The following is an 18,842-nucleotide window of genomic DNA, read 5'->3' on the forward strand; positions in this document are numbered from 1 at the left end:
CCTACAATGGCATTTATCATACTATTGCCTAACCCACAGTTTCCCAATTCAGCAAGTGAATATCACATTTCATATAGAACTAAATTACACAAATTTCTCTAAGTGGTATGTGACCTCAAGAATTGAGAAGTAACCCAACCTTCCTCAATAGGAGACTGATATTTTGAAGACAATACTTGGTTATGTGGGATTATCCACTATATTGCAAAAGTTTAGTATCATTGGTCTTTTGTCTTCTCAATACAACAATCACAACTTACACATATACTTCCAAATGACCTTGGGAAAATAACACCATCAGTATTAATCTTAATATAATCTTAAGTGAACCATAAAGTAATAAAAATGTTTACATAAACACCTAATCTATTTTCCCTGCCACTAATTCCTCATTTTTAGGCAAAGGTATAATATACTTTGTTCATGAACTCCATGTCTGGACTAGTTACATAATTAAGACACTTACATTAAGCCAGGTACCAGTGGATCCTGCCTATAATTTTAGCTACTCAGTAAGCTGAAATCTAAGGACTGTGGTTATAAGCTAGTCTAGGAAGAAATTCTGTGAGATTCCTACCTCTGAGTAACCACTAAAGGGGCCAGGAGAGTGGCCCTAGTGGTAGAGTGCTTGCCTAGCATGCACCAAGCCCTGGGTTTGATTCCTCGGTACCACATACACAGAAAAGGCCAGAAGTGTGTTGTGGTTCAAGTGGTAGAGCACTAGCCTGAGAAAGCTCAAGAACAGTGCCCAGGCCCTGAGTTCAAGCTCCAGCACTGGCAAAAAGACAATTAGCCACCAAAAAGCTGCAAGAAGAGCTGTGGGCCAAGTGGTAGAGTACTAGCCTTGAGCCAAAAAGCTAAGGAAGGTGTATTCAGGTCCTGGGTTCAAGCCCCAGGACTAGCACACCTCAAGTGTGTGTGCAGCACACACACCACACACTTTTACTGTCAGAGAGAGTAGAAACTCCAGGATATTGAAACAAAAGCCATATAATGAATGATTGTTGTCCTTAATGTACTATGTTGTCTCTCATCTCCTTTGCTGTCCCTTGGTTATCCCATATTGGTATAGTATCTCACTTTGTTATCTGATATATTGAATTTATTTGTATTTGGCTATTTGAAATTTGATAGGGAAGGGGGGAAAACCAAGATAGGTGGGGGGTGTGGGGGGGGAGGGAAATGGGTACCAAGACATGTGAAAGGGTATCAATGTATGTGAATTAATGCACCTTCTATCTGGCAAATATCATGTAACCCTTTTACTAATTACAATTAAAAAAAATTAAAAAAAAAAAAACTTTAGGCTTGCTGGAATCATGAAGTCAATGCTACATATGGAAATTCTGGATAGCGGGGGAGAGACAAGAAAACATTAAGCTAAGCCAGGCATTGGTGGCTCTCACCAGTAATCCCAGCTACTCAGGAGGCAAAAAATCTGAGGATCAAGGTTTAAAGCCACCCAGCACAGTAAAGTCTATGCGACTCTTACATACAATTAACCACCAGAAAACCGGAAGTGGTGCTGTAGCTCAAAGTGGTAAAGCACTAGGCTTGAGCAAAAAGAACTCAAGGACAGTGCTTAGGCCCTGAGCTCAAGCCTCATAGCCAAAACAAAAACAAAGATTAGGTTAGAGCCGGGTGCAGTGGCTCACATCTATAATCCTAGCCTCACAGGAGGCTGAGATCTGAGGATCGAGGTTCAAAGCCAGCCCAGGCACTAGAGACCATGAGACTCTTATCTCCAATTAATCACAAAAAAAAAAAAAGAAAAAAGGAAGTGGGGCTGTGGTTCCAGGGGTAGGGCAGTAGCCTTGAGCTGAAGAACTCAGGGACAGTGTCCAGGCCCAGAGTTCAAGCCCCATGACCCACAAAAGGAAAAAAAAAAGCTTAGGTTAAATTATTTTTCAAGGTCATTGCAGTTCTAGGGAATCTATGAAATAAAACAAAATCAACTCATTACTCTTTCATTTGATCTCCATATAGCTAAGAGAGAGTGATTTCTAATATACATCATTATCTCTCTCAAAAACCAGGATCTAAAACTTCAAGGATAACAATGTGCAGAACAGTCACATCTAGCCAGATCTCATATGAGATATTACTATAGAGTCAGTATCTTGAGTACATGAAAAGGAACTGAATTATTTTATAATCTATTAATAATAGGAGCACCAAGATAATAACAGTAATAGCCACCCCAATGTATGTTTACCTAGGTTAGACCTATAATTTTCATTCTGGTTACATTACAATCACTTGCATAGCATTCTTTAGAAAATGCTCTCGGGGCCGGGAGTTTGGCCTAGTCGTAGAGTGCTTGCCTAGCATGCATGAAGACCCAGGTTCAATTCCTCGGTACCATATATATAGAAAAAAAAGCCAGAAGTGGTGCTGAGGCTCAAGTGGTAGAGCTGTAGCCTTGAGAAAGCCCAAGGACAGTGCTCAGGCCCTGAGTCCAAGCCCCAACTGGCAAAAAAAAAAAAAAAAAGAAAAGAAAAAAAAGCTCGCGGGCACCAGTGGCTGTGGCCTGAAATTCTAACTTCTCAGGAGGCTGAGATCTGAGGATCACAGCTTGAAGTCAGCTGAGGCAGGAAAGTATGTGGAACTATTACCTCAATTAACAACCAAAACACTGGAAGTAGAGCAATGGTTCAAGTAAAAGAGCATTAGCCATGAGCAAAAAGGCTCAAAAACCCCTCTATACATTGAAACAAAAATAACAGTATGGAGAAAAAAAAAGGCTCAGAAACAGTGACCAGGCCATGTTCAAGGCCCAAGATCAGTACCAAGTAATGGTAATAATAATATTAGTCAAACTATACAAAGACTGAAATTCCTCAGCCTAACTCTCACTAAAACACCATGTAAAAGGGTCAGAAAAAACTAAAGAGAATATTTAGGAAAAAGTACTTCCAAAAGTTGAAAAATACATCAGCTCCTACAGAGTTATGAATCCAGTGATATTGGAAGACATAAAGGAATCTTGGTTAGTATGATTGTTTTCAGAACATAATCTGCAGAACTATTAAGATAAGTGAAGTAAATTCACCATTAAATTCTCTCTTACCTTATGTGTAAGGCCAAGCCATCCTGTAAACTAGAGACCCCCAAATCAGAAAGGGTATCTGAGCTGACAGAGGCTGGTGATAATGAGCCTTCCTTCTCTTCTAATAGGTCCAGCTTCACCAGATTGCTGATCTCATCTTCAGAGTTATCTTCAGACACGGATCCGATTATAAATCGGGAATGCTGGTTCAGCTCCAGAGGTTTGGCCAGGGAAGATGGTTCATCCATTATTCTTTTAAATAAAGCTCTCAAAGCTATTGGGATAATGAAGAGTGAGAAGAGCAAGTTAGGAACAGTAATTTATAGATGAGGACACTCAGATATTATAACTAATCAACTACTTGCCCTTATAAAAGCAAGGTATTTTCAGAATTTGCTTTCTTGGCTATTCTATTTAGGGCTATGTTTCTACAAGAAGAAGAATTGAGATCATGGTTAACGATGCCTAAAAATTTAAAACAACTTCATTTTTCTGCCAAAGAATTTCTTTTCAAAAACCTATAAGCCATTGCAAATTTCTTTATAATTTAAAATCCAGGAGATAGTTATGATCAATGAAACCTTACTGGTGTAAAAAAAAAAAAAAAGCTTATTTAAAGAAGGGTACTGGTGACTCTTATCTGTAATCCTAGATACTCAGGAAGATACAACCTGAGGATCACAGTTCAAAGCCAGCCCAGACAGGAAAGTCCAAGAGACTCTTATCTCCAATTAACCACCAGAAAACTGGAAGTGAAGCTGTGGCTGGAAGTGGTAGAGTGCTAACTTTGAGCAAAAGGAGCTTGAGGCAGTGCCCAAGTCCTGAGTTCAAGCCCTAGGACTGGCCAAAAAAAAAAAAAAAATCGTTTCTATTTTAGAACAAGTAAGATTAAAAATGACAGTAGAGGGCCGGGAGTTTGGCCTAGCGGTAGCGTGCTTGCCTAGCATGCATGAAGACCAGGGTTCAATTCCTCGGTACCACATACATAGAAAAAAGCCGGAAATGGTGCTGAGACTCAAGTGGCAGAGCTCCAGCCTTGAGAAAGTCCAAGGACAGTGCTCAGGCCCTGAGCTCAAGCCCAGGACTGGCAAAATAATAATAATAATAATAATAGTAGAGGAAGGCTGAAATCTAAGGACTGTGGTTATAACCTGGCCTGAAGAGGAAAGTCTGTGAGATTCTTATCTCCAATTAACCACCAAAGGGGCCAGGAGTGTGGCGTAGTAGTGAGTGTTTGCCTAGCATACACAAACACGTGGGTTCAATTCATCGGTACCACATACACAGAAAAAGCTGGAAGTGGTGCTGTGGCTCAAGTGGTAGAATGCTAGCCTTGAGGAAAGCCCCAGGACTAACCATAAGTAAATAAATCATAGTAGAACCAGAAAAATTCCATCCCAACTAACAGAAAATAAATGCTGCCTTCCTCACAAGAGAGTAAAACACTCAAGTATAGATTCCAATTAATACACACCTACAAAATAAAATAAAATTCATGAGAAATGAATGATCCTTTGACACCATAAAGGGAAAAGGAAAGAAATTAATAGATAAGGACAGATTCAAGCTTTTCTTTCCTTGCTAAGATGACAAAGGCAGTCTTTTTAGACATTTAGGAAGCAGCTCAGTATTAACAGCTAAATAGTTTGTCCAGCAGCCACCATCTGTTGAGAATAGAATTCCCCAACACAAGCATGCAAACCACCAGGAAAGACAGGTCATGTATGGAAAATCACTGAGTACTCCAGACATTCTAGAAGCTCCACAACCTGTCCCATTTTCAGAGAAGAGGTAGAATACCAAACTTCAGGTTATTCCTCCCATCTGCCAATATTCTATGTGAAGCCAACTTTTAATGTAAACGTTTAATATTTCAATACATGAACAACCTTTTGAATTACACTGTAAATAAAGTGCATTATTTGTAACTGACCTCTTACAATTCTTACTGTCTGAGCAGATATCCACCTCCAAAAAGAACTAAAGGAAGAAAGAAAAATTTGAGGTTACTAGAAAAATCCTATTTGTACCAATTCCTATTTTGTGTAGCGTAGGATATACCTGTAAATGCTTATATATATACATATAACTTAAGTGTAACTATGGGACTTCTAGGTATAGAAGGGGAATGAGGAAAAGAGAATAATACCAAATAAATTGCATCTATATAAAAAGATGGCATGAGGAATCCCACTATAAACTGTTAAATAATAGGTGGCTGGGTAAAGACAGCAACAGAGGAAGTTATTCTAACAAAATATACAATATGTACACATGTAAAATAACAAATCCTTTAATATAATTAATATACACTGAAAAGTAAATGGCAGAGTAAAGTAGGCTCTGTTGGAAGGCAGCAATCCGAAAAGGTAGGAATGAATGGAATTAATGAAAAAGGGTGAATATTGTGAAAGTATTTTATATGCATGTATGAATTAACAATAAGAAAACCTGCTGAAATCATTTTTAAGAAGGGGAAGAAAAGGGAGAGTGATAGAAGGGATGAAGTTGTAGAATACTGTGTGCACATATGGAAATGTCTCAATGAACCTGCCTTATACAGATATGATATGGTAACTTATAAGAATCCCAAATTTGTATCAACTCCTGTTTAGCTTAGTATAATACAAAAGTAATTATAACCAAATTACCATTTTTTCTTGTCAAATCTATAATTTAACTTGAAGTGTAAAGTTCAGAATTTTATCATTCAATTCTGCAAACCAGAAGCATTAAACACTCAAATACTTCATTATTTATTACAGTATTAAACAATATTATAAATTTACCATTCCAGAAAGGTGACTTTTCCAGGAAAATTGCATGTGCAACAAGACAGCTGGCTGGAGCCAGGAATTTGGCCTAGTGGCTTTTTTTCTTTTTTTTGGCCAGTCCTGGGCCTTGAACTCAAGGCCTGAACACTGTCCTTGTGCTTTCTCAAAGTTAGAGCTCTACCACATGAGCCACAGCACCACTTCTGGCTTTTTCTATGTATATGTGGTACTGAGGAATCGAACCCGCGTCTTCATGGAGTTTGGCCTAGTGGTACTTGCTTAGCATGCATGAAGTCCTGGGTTCAAGTGGTAGAGCTCTAATCTTGAGAACGCTCAAGGACAGTGCTCAGACCCTGACTGAGTTCAAGCCCCGGGACTGGCAAAAACAAACAAAACATATATGTCTAAATTCAATCCCAGATCTACTGAATTGGAGAAATACAGTCAGAATGGCCAGCAATCAAAATTTTAAATTGCAAAATTAGACTGTAAATTAAGACTTGTTAACCATTAGTTAGGGGCAGAGAGGAAAAATAAAAGGGAAAAAACTACAATGCTAAGAGGGAAAATAAGAACTTCTAAGGGAGCTGGGCATGGTGCTCACACCTGTAATCCTAGCTACTCAGGAGGCTGAGATCTGAGGCTTGCGGTTCAAAGCCAGCCCAAGCACTAAAAAAATCCGTGAGACTCTATCTCCAATTAACCACCAGAAAATCCAAGTGGAACTGTGGCCCAAGAGGTAGGGTGGTAGCCTTGAGCTGAAGAGCTCAGTGACAATGCCCAGGCCCAGAGTTCAAGCCCCACGACTAACACATATACACACACACATACACACACATACACACAAACTTCTAAGGAAAGATCCTAAATGACAAAGAACACGACTTGAGGGCACATTAATTGGGAAATTGGGATTTTCTGAATCATGTGCTCTGAGCTAGCATTATTCTCTACAACTTGTTAGGAAAAGGATAAGATGGGAAAAGGAAGTAGTTTGGATCAGTAATCAAATGTGCAAGAAAGCTAGAGTCAAAGTGCAATGGAGCTGAAGTCAAAACCCAGGATCCAGGATTAAACACTGGTCCTGTCAAGTACTGGCAGTGTAAACTAGAACAAGTTACTTAACATCTCTCTGACCCTTCTTTGTAAACATAATAAGGTACTCATATTTACCCCATGATTGCTGTGAAGACTGCAAACATGTGAAGAGGGTTTTGTAAACTAAGGTCCAACATGAGTGTTTTTATACAGTAAAATTTTAAGAAATTCATTTACGGGGCCAGGAGCATGGCCTAGTGGTAGAGTGGTGCCCATCATCCAAGAAGCCCTGGGTTCAATTCTTCAGTTCTCCGTATACAGAAAAAAGCCAGGGGGCTGGGAGTTTGACCTAGTGGTTAAAGTGCTTGCCTAGCATGCATGAAGCCCCGGGTTCAATTCCTCGGTACCACATATAGAAAAAAAAAGCCAGAGCTCAAACCTACAACCTTATACACAAATTCTAAATTTTCAAATGAACACTTATGTTCTAAATAGATGATTAAAAAAAAGGAACACTTCCGGGGTCGGGAGTTTGGCTAGTGGTAGAGTGCTTGCCTAGCATGCATGAAGACCCAGGTTCAATTCCTCCGTCCCACATACATAGAAAAAAAAAGCCAGAAGTGATGTTGAGGCTCAAGTGGTAGAGCTCTAGCCTAGGACTGGCAAAAAAAAAAGAACACTTCCATAGGTCCTAATACAAGCCTTAGTACTAGCACATACATATATACATACATACACACACACACACACACACACACACTCACGCGTGCGCGCACACAAGCAAAAGGAAAAATGTTGGTGAGTTTAAGTCAAGGATACAGGGCATTTATTGTACTGTTCTTTGTAAATTTAAAAATTTTTAGTAAAGTTAAAAAATATTTACCTCCCATACTCTTTCTCAGGATGCCACTAGAGGGTATTCTCCACCAAGACGAAGGAACAAACAAATAATGTGGAAGGCATGGAAAAAATTTTCTCCATAGCAGAAGAGAAGTAAAGAGAATTCCCAGGATGATGATGAGGAATGAGTCCAGGATGACAGCTATGTGCCAGAGGCAGAGGGCAAGCAATTTAGGTTGGAGCCAGTCAGAAGAGTCTGAGAGAGAGTTTACAGAAGATAAAATTAATGGAACCATCAGGCCCTTATCGATGTCCTAAGAGACTCAGAAAACAAGGGTAGAGTAAATAAGTGATAAATACATTGAAAGCTAACAAAAATGAGCTAGGCACCAGTGGCTCACATCTGTAATCCGAGCTATTCAGAAGGCTAAAAGCTGAGAATCAAGGTTTAAAGCCAGCCCAGACCATAAACCTTCATCTCCAATAAACTAGGAAAAAGCTGGAAGTAGAAGTATGGTAGAATGGTAGAGTTACCAGCCTTGTGCAAAAAAAGTTAAGCAAGGGTATAATGCTGAGTTCAAAAATCCCAGTATCAGTTCCAACACACACATACACGCATACACACGCATACACACACACACACAGCTAACAGAAATAAAGATGACTGGGCCAGGAGCTTGGCCTACTGGTAGAGTGCTCGCCTAGCATCTACGAAGCCCTGGGTTTGATTCCTTGGTACCACATACACAGAAAAAGCTGGAAGTAGAGCTGTGGCTCTAGTGGCAGAGCACTAGCCTTGAGCAAAAAGTGTCTAAGGACAGTGCCCAGACTCTGAGTTGAGGAGGAAGAGGAAGAGGAGGAGGAGGAGGAGGAGGAGGAGGTGGTGGTGGAGGAGGTGGTGGTGGAGGTGGTGGTGGAGGTGGTGGTGGAGGAGATGGTGGAGGAGGAGGAGGAAGAGGAGGAAGAGGAGTGTCTTGGCTCATGCCTATAATCCTAGCTACTCAGGAGGCTGAAATCTGAAGATTGTGGTTCAAAGCCAGCCTGGACACTAAAGACAGAGAGACTCTTATCTCCAATTAACCACTAGAAAAGCAGAAGTGGTGAGGTGGCTCAAGGGTAAGGAAAGCAAAAGTGGTGAGGTGGCTCAAAGGTAAGGTGGTATCCTTGAGCTGAAGAGTTCAGGGACAGTGCCCAGGCCCAGAGTCTAAGCCCCACAACAGACCAAAAACAAAAAAAAAAGACTGTTAGCTCTAGAAATAGTGAAACAAACCATGAGGAAAAGAAAAGTTATCGTGGGATATCACACAACTAAATTCTATACATTTACAAATTATTAATGTAATATCAATATAAAGTAACTACAGAAATAAAGTTATAACATAAATGTGGTAGAGACGGGAAAGATGAACAGTGAGGTGAGTAGAATAAAAGCCAAATCCTTATTTTCCATAGTGTGATATTAACAGGCAATTCTTAATATTGAAAAAATAAGGATATATTAGTTACAAGAAACCAAAGCATGAAGTGGCTGAGAACTTCTAGGTTTTTCAAACCAACTCATAAAACTGTATATTTCAAACTATGTATATGTATAATATAAAAATTTAAATATAAAAGTTCTGTTGGTCACGATGGCTCATGCCTATAATCATAGCTACTCAGGAGGCTGAGATCTGAGGATCAAGGTTCAAAGCCAGCCAGAGCACTTAAGTCTGTGAGACTTAATCTTCAATTAATCACTAGAAAACCAGAAGTGGCACTGTGGCTTGAGGGATGGAGTGGTAGCCTTGAGCTGAAGAGCGCAGGCACAGCGCCCAGGCCCAGAGTTCAAGTCCTACAACCAACAACAACAAAAAGTTCCTCCCACAATGTTAAGAGACCAAGGTGCAAGCCAGTGGCTCACACCTGTAATGTAGTTAGTTAATAAAATGAGTGAGATCGGAGGATTCAGGTTTGAAGCCAGCCCAGGCAAAAAAGTCTATGAGACTCGTGTCTCCAAATTAGTTACCAAAAAGTGAGAAGCAGAGCTGTGACTCAGGTGGTAGAGCTTTTCTTTTTTTTTGCTTTGAGCAAAAAAGTCTAAAAGAAAAAGTCATTTTTTACTTGCTTAGAAGCCCCATACAGAGTCTGGAACTTGGACCTTGGGTGTCGTCCCTTAGCTTTTTCCACTTTTTGACTGGAGCCACACATTTATTTCCAGCTTTTTGGTGATTAATTGGACATAAAAGTCTCATGAAGGAAACATGGCCTAGTGGTAGAGTGTTTACCTCACATACATGAAGCTCTGAGTTCAATGCCTCAGTACCACATACAGAGAAAAAGACAGATGTGGTACTATTGCTCAAGTGGTAGAGTGCTAGCCTTGAGAAAGCACAAGGACAGTGCCCAGATCCTGAGTTTGAGTTCAAGCCCCAGGACTAGCAAAAAAAAAAAAAAAAAGGCTCGGGGCCAGGAGTTTGGCCTAGTGGTAGAGTGCTTGCCTAGCATGCATGAAGACCCGGGTTCAATTCCTCAGTATGCCACATACATAGCAAAAAGCTGGAAGTGGTGCTGAGGCTCAAGTGGTAGAGCTCTAGCCTTGAGAAAGTCCAAGGATAGTGCTCAAGCCCTGAGCCCAAGCCCAGGACTGGCCAAAAAAAAAAAAAAAAAAAAAAAAGGCTCATGGACTTTCCTGCCTAGACTGGCTTTGAACTGAGATCCTTAGATCTCCATCTCCTTAGTACCTTGAATTACAGGTGTGAACCACTAGTAGTAACTCCACATAGCTTTCTGAGTCTACTTTTCAAACTTAAACTCATTTATACAAGCTTATCCTACCTAGAATGACCACTTCATAATTAATATAGTCATTCAATTCCCAATGTCACAGAACAGTAAATACTATTATAGTTCCTTATATTAAGGATCAATACGGCATGCAAGAAAGATAGAATGAGCTTATCAAATAACATCACTGGAATATGGGATCATACAGGGCATTGTTCTTTAGTTACTAAACACCTCTTTCTGCTAAAGCCACGCTTCTTGTGCCTTCTTTCCATGTCCTGAAACTCAAGTGTAACAGTAGCTTGAATAAGTAATAAGTTGGTAAGAGAACTGAATCATAAGAGTACACTTAAGACTAATTGGCCAAACTTTAAGAACTAATACCAAATCAGATATACATTTTGTATAATAATATTTGTCAAGTTTCCCATCACTATTACCTTCAGACAGACCAGAAGATTCAAGTAAAGCCAGAAATACTTACTAAAGTTCTATAAAAATTAAAGAAACAAAAAGTAGATGAGGGGCCGAGAGTTTAGCCTAGTGGTAGAGTGCTTGCCTAGCATGCACGAAGACCCAGGTTCAATTCCTCGGTACCACATACATAGAAAAAAAGCCAGAAGTGGTGCTAAGGCTCAAGTGGTAGAGCTCTAGCCTTGAGAAAGTCCAAGGACAGTGCTCAGGCCGAGTCCAAGCCCCAACTGGCAAAAAAAAAAAAAAAAAAAAAAAGTATCTGAGGCCGGGAGTTTAGCCTAGTGGTAGAGTGCTTGTCTAGCATTCACGAAGACCCACATTCGATTCCTCAGTACCACATACAAGTGGTAGAGCTCTAGCCTTGAGAAAAATCCAAGGACAGTGCTCAGGCCCTGAGTTCAAACCCCACAACTGGTAAAAAAAAAAAAAAAAAAAGGAAAGAAAAGAAAAAGCTGAGTAATAATCGGTTAAAATACTATCTGAATATGGTGATCACCACAAACGTTATCAAGAGTTTTTAACAGGTGGGCATTGATGGCTCACGTCTGTAATCCTAGCTACTCAGGAGGTTGAGATCTGAGGACTAAGGGTCAAAGCTAGCCAGGGCAGAAAAGTCTGAGACTATTTCCAATTAATCAGCACAAATCCCGGAAACTCTGGATCAAGTGTTAGAGTGCCATCCTTGAGCAAAAAAGCAAGTGAGAATGCAGACACTAAGTTCAAGCCCCACTGCCAGCGCACACAAGCATGCGGACAGGCGCGCACACTCCCACCTTTCTTTTATGTTGCTTTCTTGTTTTATTTTTGCCAGTCCTTGGGCTTTCTCAAGACTAGCACTCTACCACTTGACCCACAGCACCACTTCTAGATTTTTGTGTGTATGTGGTACGGAGGAAGCAAATCCAGGGCTTAGGGCTTTGTGCCTGCTCGCAGAGCACTCTACCACTAGGCCACATTTCCAGACCCACACACAGGTTTTTAATCAGTCAGTGTGTCTTAGTGTTTATTAAAATTTCTTCATAATCACACAAAGACACTTGATCACTGAATACATACCTCTCCAAATTACCTTTAGAAATATGTGGGGAAAAAAAAGAAGAAGAAATGTGTTAAAGAGATGGCTACTTGTTTCTCTAAATTACCAAAGTAATTTCTGGTCCTCAAGTTAAAATACAATGTATTATTCCACAACCTTTATTTTTTATTTATTTACTTTTGTCAGTCCTGGGCCTTGAACTAAGGGCATGAGCACTGTCTTTGGGCTTTCTCAAGGCTAAACTCTACCACTTGAGCCACCTCACCACTTCTCGCTTTATGTATGTGGTACTAAAGAATTGAACCCCGGTCTTCATGCATGCTAGGGCAAGCATTCTACCACTAGGCCAAACTCCCAGTCCCTATTTTTATTTACTTCTTTGTTCAACCAAGACTTTGGATACTAGCCATGCAGAAAAAGAAAAAAATAAAATAAATGAAAGAAAATCTGGGAATAGCTCAGTAGTAGAACAGCCGCTTTGGCATGCATAAAGCTGTGTTCAATCCTCAGCACTGAGGGGGAAAAAAAAAGCCTGGTATGGTGGTGCATACCTGTAATCCCAGCACTGAGAAGCTTGAAGCAGGAATGCAAGTTCCAGACAGCTTGGGCAACAGAGCAAGACCTTTCCTCAAAATAAACCAAAACACACAACAACAACAACAAAATGCCTTATGTTGTGTTAAGCCAGTCTCAGTAACAGATTTTAAAATTCCCCAGTCAATGATAGAAAAGGAAATACTGTAGTGCAGGATGTTACAGAGAGCTTTCTACACCTGAACCTGCTCTCCACTTCAGAGTGGTCAGCATGTAATGATCTTCTCTCTGGTGAATAAACTCATGAAGTGCAATGTCACATTTTCAACGTGTCCTCTCATTTTAAAAACAATGTACTCCAATGTGTGATGTATTTCTATTCTGCATTGGTAAAATGAATGATACTGACACAAGCAGCTCCAAAAATTGATACTTTACTGCCATATATATATATATATATATATACATACACATATCTCCAGGTTGTAGTGTGATTTACTTTGGAGTTTATATCAGTTCTCCTATTAGGCATCAAGTAGTATTTAGAAATAGACACAAAACAAATGGGAAGAGACTTGGTTTTGTTTTATTTTAACAAGTAGGTACTTCATGCTAAAAGGGTCCCTGCTTTAGTGTTTTCCCAAAAAGTGCGTGCTCCAAGGAAAGCACAGAAATCCTCAAGAGATGTCCTGGGCATTCCCAAAACGAAGAAAGAAGCAAACTACAGTATTTCTATCCCTTCAGGGAGACAAAAACAGGTGTTTCTCAATCTTTAAAATGGGATAGGGGAGGGAGATAATCAAGGAAACCAACTTCTCAGAGCAACTTCTTACACTGAAGCCCATGAACGTTATTATGCTTATTCTACACACTGGGACATTTCTGGGGGAAAAAAAAAACGGAATAAGGAAATCCTAGAGTCTTCTAATTTCAGTCTTAAACTTCAAAACCAAAACATAGGAAATTCAAGTATTTCTCCTATTGGTGCAGTTCCATTCTTAGATGCTTCTGTAATTCCCACCAGGCCCAAGAAGTTCCTGGGTCTTAGACCTGACCTCAAGTGTGCGTTGATGCCCACTTTCCGGTCCCCAAATCCACAGGATTTGGCTAGGGCCTGGGCAGGATCTTCAGCCTCAAACCCACATCACCCTCCTGCGCCCGGTTCTCCAACAGCGGCTCTTAATCAGGGAGGCGGAAAGCCCAGAGGAACCGGCCGCGGGCAGCACGCCCGGCCCGAGCTCTCCCCGCCATACAAAGACACAGCGAGAGCCACAGTAGCCGCGGCTCGACTTTCCAAGCATCCACACCCAGCCCGCACCACCCTCTCCCTCCCACGTGGGCTTCCCCCTCCCGAGCGCGGGGCACACAGGAAAGACCCGGCCCCCGTCGGGACCCTAGCGGGAGAAGGGGGGAGGCTCCCCGTCCCTCCGCGTCCCTCGCGTCCCTCCCCGTCGCAGGGGCCCTGGGTGTGCACCTCGCAGGTCCGAGGCTCGGAGGAAAGGAACCGCAAGGCCCCAGAGCTGGGGAGCAGGCAGGGCAGCGGGGTCCCCGGTCTGGACCGGATGGAGCCCGGGCCGCGTGCCGGAGAAGGCTGGGAGGCGGGCCCCTGCCGGCCGCGACCCTTCCCCTGCCTCAGTTTCTCCGCGTTCGGGGCCCTGGGCTCTGGTGGGTCCCCACCTCACCTCAGACTGGCGGCGTCCGAGATCCGGTGGTCACCGAGCCCCCGCGTGGAGGCGTGCTGGGCGGGAGGAGAAGCCGGCGGCTCCGGCGATGGCTGACAGGCGCGCACCAGGCCGGCCGGGCGCACGGGGAGGGGCGGGGCGGGGCGGGACTTCAGAGAGCCGGCTCGCCCCGCCCCCGCCCCGCCCCCGCCTCCCACCTCAGCGGCGGAGCCTCATGAGGTGACCAGGGCCGGGGTTACTCCGGGCCGTTCACCTCCGACCCCTCTTTGGGCTGCAGCTCGGTCGGTGAGGCTGTGGGAGGAGGCGGGGCGAGGGCCGGCTGCAGCCAATGGGCGGGCGACGAGGGGCGGAGCGACGTGAGGCGATGCCGATGGTCCGAGCCTGGCTCTGCCATTCGGGGCCGAGAGGCGCTGGGGCGGGCGGGCTCTCGGCGGTCGTGGCGCCTGGCCGGCCTAGGCGGATGTGGGGCCAGCCCGCCGGCTCCCCCTCCTGGAGAAGAGGAGTGAAGGCTATGGTCCCGCTTGCACCTCTCATCCGGGATAGAGGAACTGGGGCCACGGAAAGTGTGGCAGGCCTGGGACCTTAGGGGTGTGCGGGCTTCGTGCGATCTCAGCATTCTTAATCCTAAGCCTTGAAGAAGTGGGTGTTGTCCCGCCACAGGTACCCTCGTTAGGGCAGGCTGGTTGGCCGTGGTCCTGCAACGCCACCCCAAGGGGAACGAGGGTGCTGGATCTTAAGAGGTGTGGGGAGAAGGGCGGAGGTCCCCTAGGTACACCCACCGCCAAATACTGCGATCTTCTGCCTGCACCACGCAGGGACACGACTGTCAGCGAGTTCAGACGTCTCAGAATGGAGATTGCCTTCCAGCCTCCACTGGGGTTGTCCCTGAGCCTTCAAGGAGAAGCCAACCAATTTCCCTAGTTTCAGTTTTGTCAGTTACTTCATAGCAAGACTCAAAAATTAATAGTAACTGGCAGAGGATCCAACAATACACCATTGGGCAAGGTCAAGGGGAACCGGGGGAAACTGCCTTGAGGAGACGGAGGGGATTCTAACCTGTTCTGGGGCAGTTTTGTCGTGGCTGTTGTTTTGCTTTTTTGGTTTTGTTTGCCAGCCCTGGAGCTTAAAGTCAGGGCCTGGACATTGTCCCTGGTATTGAGGAATCGAACCCAGGGCTTCATGCGAGCTAGGCCAGCACTCTACCAATAAGCCACATTCCCAGCCCCTGTTCTGGGAGTTTAATGAAGCATCTTGTGTACTTTCCCAATCCTTACACAGTTTGTGATGAAGACTGGAAGAGGCACAGAGTGACAAGTTGACAAAAAGGTCTATGCCAGAGGGCAAAAAGTGAATAGGGGAAAATTATACACCCCAGGAAACAAGTTCCTAGGTGAAATCTAAGAAAGATAGATCAAGAAGGAATAATGTCTAGGATCTCTCATACCTTCAGACAATGTCTTCTCTCTAAAAGCTTAGCCATACATTTTTTTTTAAGTAATAGGGATTGAAAACAAATTGAAAATTACATTTTATAGAACTGTGACCCATATTTTACTATAAACTGTGTCATTGGGATAAATGTTACTTGACAAACATAAGAAGCTCAGAAATTTAAAACAAGACTTTCAGGTTTAACAAGATGTTTAACTTAATTGAAAAATGGGCTGGGAACAGGAAGCTTGGCCTCTCCATAGTGGAGCACTCTGAAGCTGCCATGAAGGAATTATTTAGGAAGTAAATAAAAAACCTCAAAGTGGCCTCTTCTATTTTTCCTTTATCTTTTCTAGTTCCTACTAAGTAGTAGAACCTTTTCCCCAAGAATTCCTTCTCTATGGTGTGGCTTTTGGAGTGTCACAAAACTAGAAATTTACCCTCAAAACTATCCCTAGAAACCAGCTAAGTGGGGGCACTGATGGCTCACAACTATAATCTCAGCAACTTAGGAGGCTGAGATATAAGAATCTAAGGTCAGAACCAACCTAAACAAATAAATCCCAGAGAGTCTTATCTCCAATTAACCAGCAACAGCTAAAAGCCTTGAGTCAAGCTCTGTACCAGCACACACACACACACCTTAGCCAAGGCAACTTCTGATGAAAAGTCTACAAGGAAAGGAAAACGAAGGATGAGTTATACATGACACTACGAAGACCACTTAAACAGTGGATCTAACTGTTCACCAAATGTTAATACATCTGGGCAGAGAACAGGCACTGTCTTTTTGGGCACTGGTGGCTCATGCATATAACCCTAGGAAAAGGAGGCTAAAATCTGAGGCTCATGGTTCAAAGTGAGCTGGCACAAGAAAGTCACTGACACTCTTATTTCCGACTAACCACCAGAAGACTGAAAGTGGTACTGTGGCTCTAAGTGGTAGAGTGTTAGCCTTCAGCAGAAGGGCTGGGGACAGGGGCCGGGAGTTTGGCCTAGTGGTTAAAGTGCTTGCCTAGCATGCATGAAGACCCGGGTTCGATTCCTCGGTACCACATATAGAAAAAAGCCAGAAGTGGTGCTGAGGCTCAAGTGGTAGAGCTCTAGTCTTGAGAAAGTCCAAGGACAGTGGCTAAGCCCCTGAGCTCAAGCCCAGGACTGGCAAAAAAAAAAAAAAAAAGAAGGGCTGGGGACAGTGCACAGGCTCTGAGTTCAAGGCCCACAACTGACAACATGCATGCATACATACATACATACATACATACATACATAGAGTTGTATCTTTCAACAATACTATGGAGTTTCTGTTTTGTACATGTCCAAGCCTGCCCATCCTTTCTGTAGATTCTTTCATGCTGCTCTATGAGTTCTTGCTACATAAATTGCATGTCTTTAAGAAATAGAGAAGGAGAGCCAAAGGGTGTAGAAAACTAATTACACAAGACAAACGGGTAGAAGAGAAGATGAGTGGTATATTTCTAGTAGTTGAAACTAGAGGGCTGATTTATATCTCCTAGACTCCTCAAAATGTGAATATATTTGAAGACAGAGTCTTTAAAGATGCAATTAGAATAAGATAATCAGGATAAACCCTAATAAAATATGACTAATGACCTTAAAACAAGAAGGAGGTAGACACACACAGAGGGAAGACCCTGTGAAAACACAAGGAGAAAGCAGCCATCTACAAACCAAGAAGAAATTTCTCAGACGAAACCGAGTTACGCTGAACTTGAAACTGTAAACTCCAGAAATGTGAAGAAATCAATTTATATGACTTATATGGTTTGATACTTTGTAACAGCAACCCTATAATAATACAAGGTCTCAAATACCAAACATTTCCCAGGATTTTCAAGAAGGTTGAATAAAGATATCAGGAATTCTCCTGAACAAATCCCCGACTGTGGAAAAAGATCATTGTTTTTAAGGTGATTAAATCTGTTTGGGAAGATAAAACACACAGTTTGAGCACTGGGGCTCAAAGTGGTAAAGTGCTAGCCTTTAGCAAAATAACTTGGAGACAACCACCAGGCCCTGAGTTCAAGCTCTACAACCAACAAGCCCCCCAAAAAACAAAAGTACCTTAACAGAAAATGGAACCATGTCCAGGGACTCATGGCTCATACTTGCAATCCTACATATTCAGGAGGGTGAGATCTGAGGACTGCAATGCAAAGTGAGTTAGAGCAGACATCAGAGAGACTTTTCTCCAATTCACAAGCAAGAAGACAGAAGTGGAGGTGTATGGCTCAAGTGGTAGAGCACCAGCCTGATACAGAAAGGAAGGAGCGTGGGAGGGAGAGAGAGAGAGAGAGAGAGAAGTACCCTATGCCTATGTGCCAAGTTTCCTAAGTAGAAAAGGACAGAAAAACTGGCATGTCATTTCCCACTGACTCTCCTATAGTCGTGTACTCTTATTTGGCTTCTCACATTTGCTGTAATTATACTTAATGTTCTGTACCTGTTTAAAATACCAGGCATCCTCATTCCTCTCGTTTTTCTAAATTTTTCTAGTCCTTCAAGATCCATTTTCTCCAAGAAGGGCTCCTCCAGTTTTCAGGGATCAATGTCTCTTCTCTGAATTCTTACAGCAAATTTTTTTTTCTGCCAGTCCTGGGCTTGAGCTCAAGGTCTTAGCACTGTCCTTGAGCTTTCTTGAAGCTAGAACTCTACCACTTGAGCCATAGCTACTTGCAGCTTTTTCTATGTATGTGGTACCAAAAAATCGAACCATGCTAGGCAAGCACTCTACCACTAGGCCAAACTCCCAGCCCTCTCACAGCAAATATTAAGTATAGTTACTATCACAGTTCAGCATTTAGGCAGGCTGTAATTGTGTGTATTGTATTGAGCAAAGAGCATTTCTTATCACTTACAAAACCTATATATAGCTCTTAAAGTAGAAACAGATGTAGCTGTTAGTGAGTGCTTCATTGAGTAAAACAAAGATTAATTCTGTACCCAAGAAGTCATTGTGCTCTTGATATCTGCTTTATCAGTCTTCCCTTCATATTTGGGAGGTAGAGCTTCTAGTGCAATACTCAGCTGCTTTACAGATGATCAAAATTCATCAAGAAAGTCAATGCCTTGCCAAGTACTGTGACTCCATTTGTGAGATAAACAAAAATACAAAGACCTTATCTACACACTACTCCCCTATATCCAGGTAACCCATTCTGGTTTGTCCAAGCTAAGAGCCTAAGAGAAGCCAACCT

General features: G+C 42.6%; 1 protein-coding gene across 3 annotated transcripts in view; it reads right to left on the reverse strand.

The window, feature by feature from the left end:
* Positions 1-18,842, reverse strand: part of Acaca (acetyl-CoA carboxylase alpha) — a 251,719-nt gene that overhangs the window by 213,771 nt on the left and 19,106 nt on the right. For 2 of the 3 annotated variants that reach the window (XM_090351204.1, XM_090351203.1), the window contains exons 2-3: positions 4,983-5,029; positions 3,071-3,323 (exon numbers count right to left, since the gene is read on the reverse strand). In XM_090351204.1, coding sequence (XP_090207330.1) covers positions 3,071-3,323; positions 4,983-5,029 — 300 coding nt within the window. Of the gene's footprint in view, positions 1-3,070; positions 3,324-4,982; positions 5,030-14,193; positions 14,290-18,842 lie in introns of those variants that run through there. The other variant, XM_090351206.1, reaches the window with a different exon arrangement.

This window comes from Megascapheus bottae, chromosome 17 (assembly GCF_031878675.1).
Source record: "Megascapheus bottae isolate mThoBot1 chromosome 17, mThoBot2.hap1, whole genome shotgun sequence".
Lineage (NCBI taxonomy): Eukaryota > Metazoa > Chordata > Mammalia > Rodentia > Geomyidae > Megascapheus > Megascapheus bottae.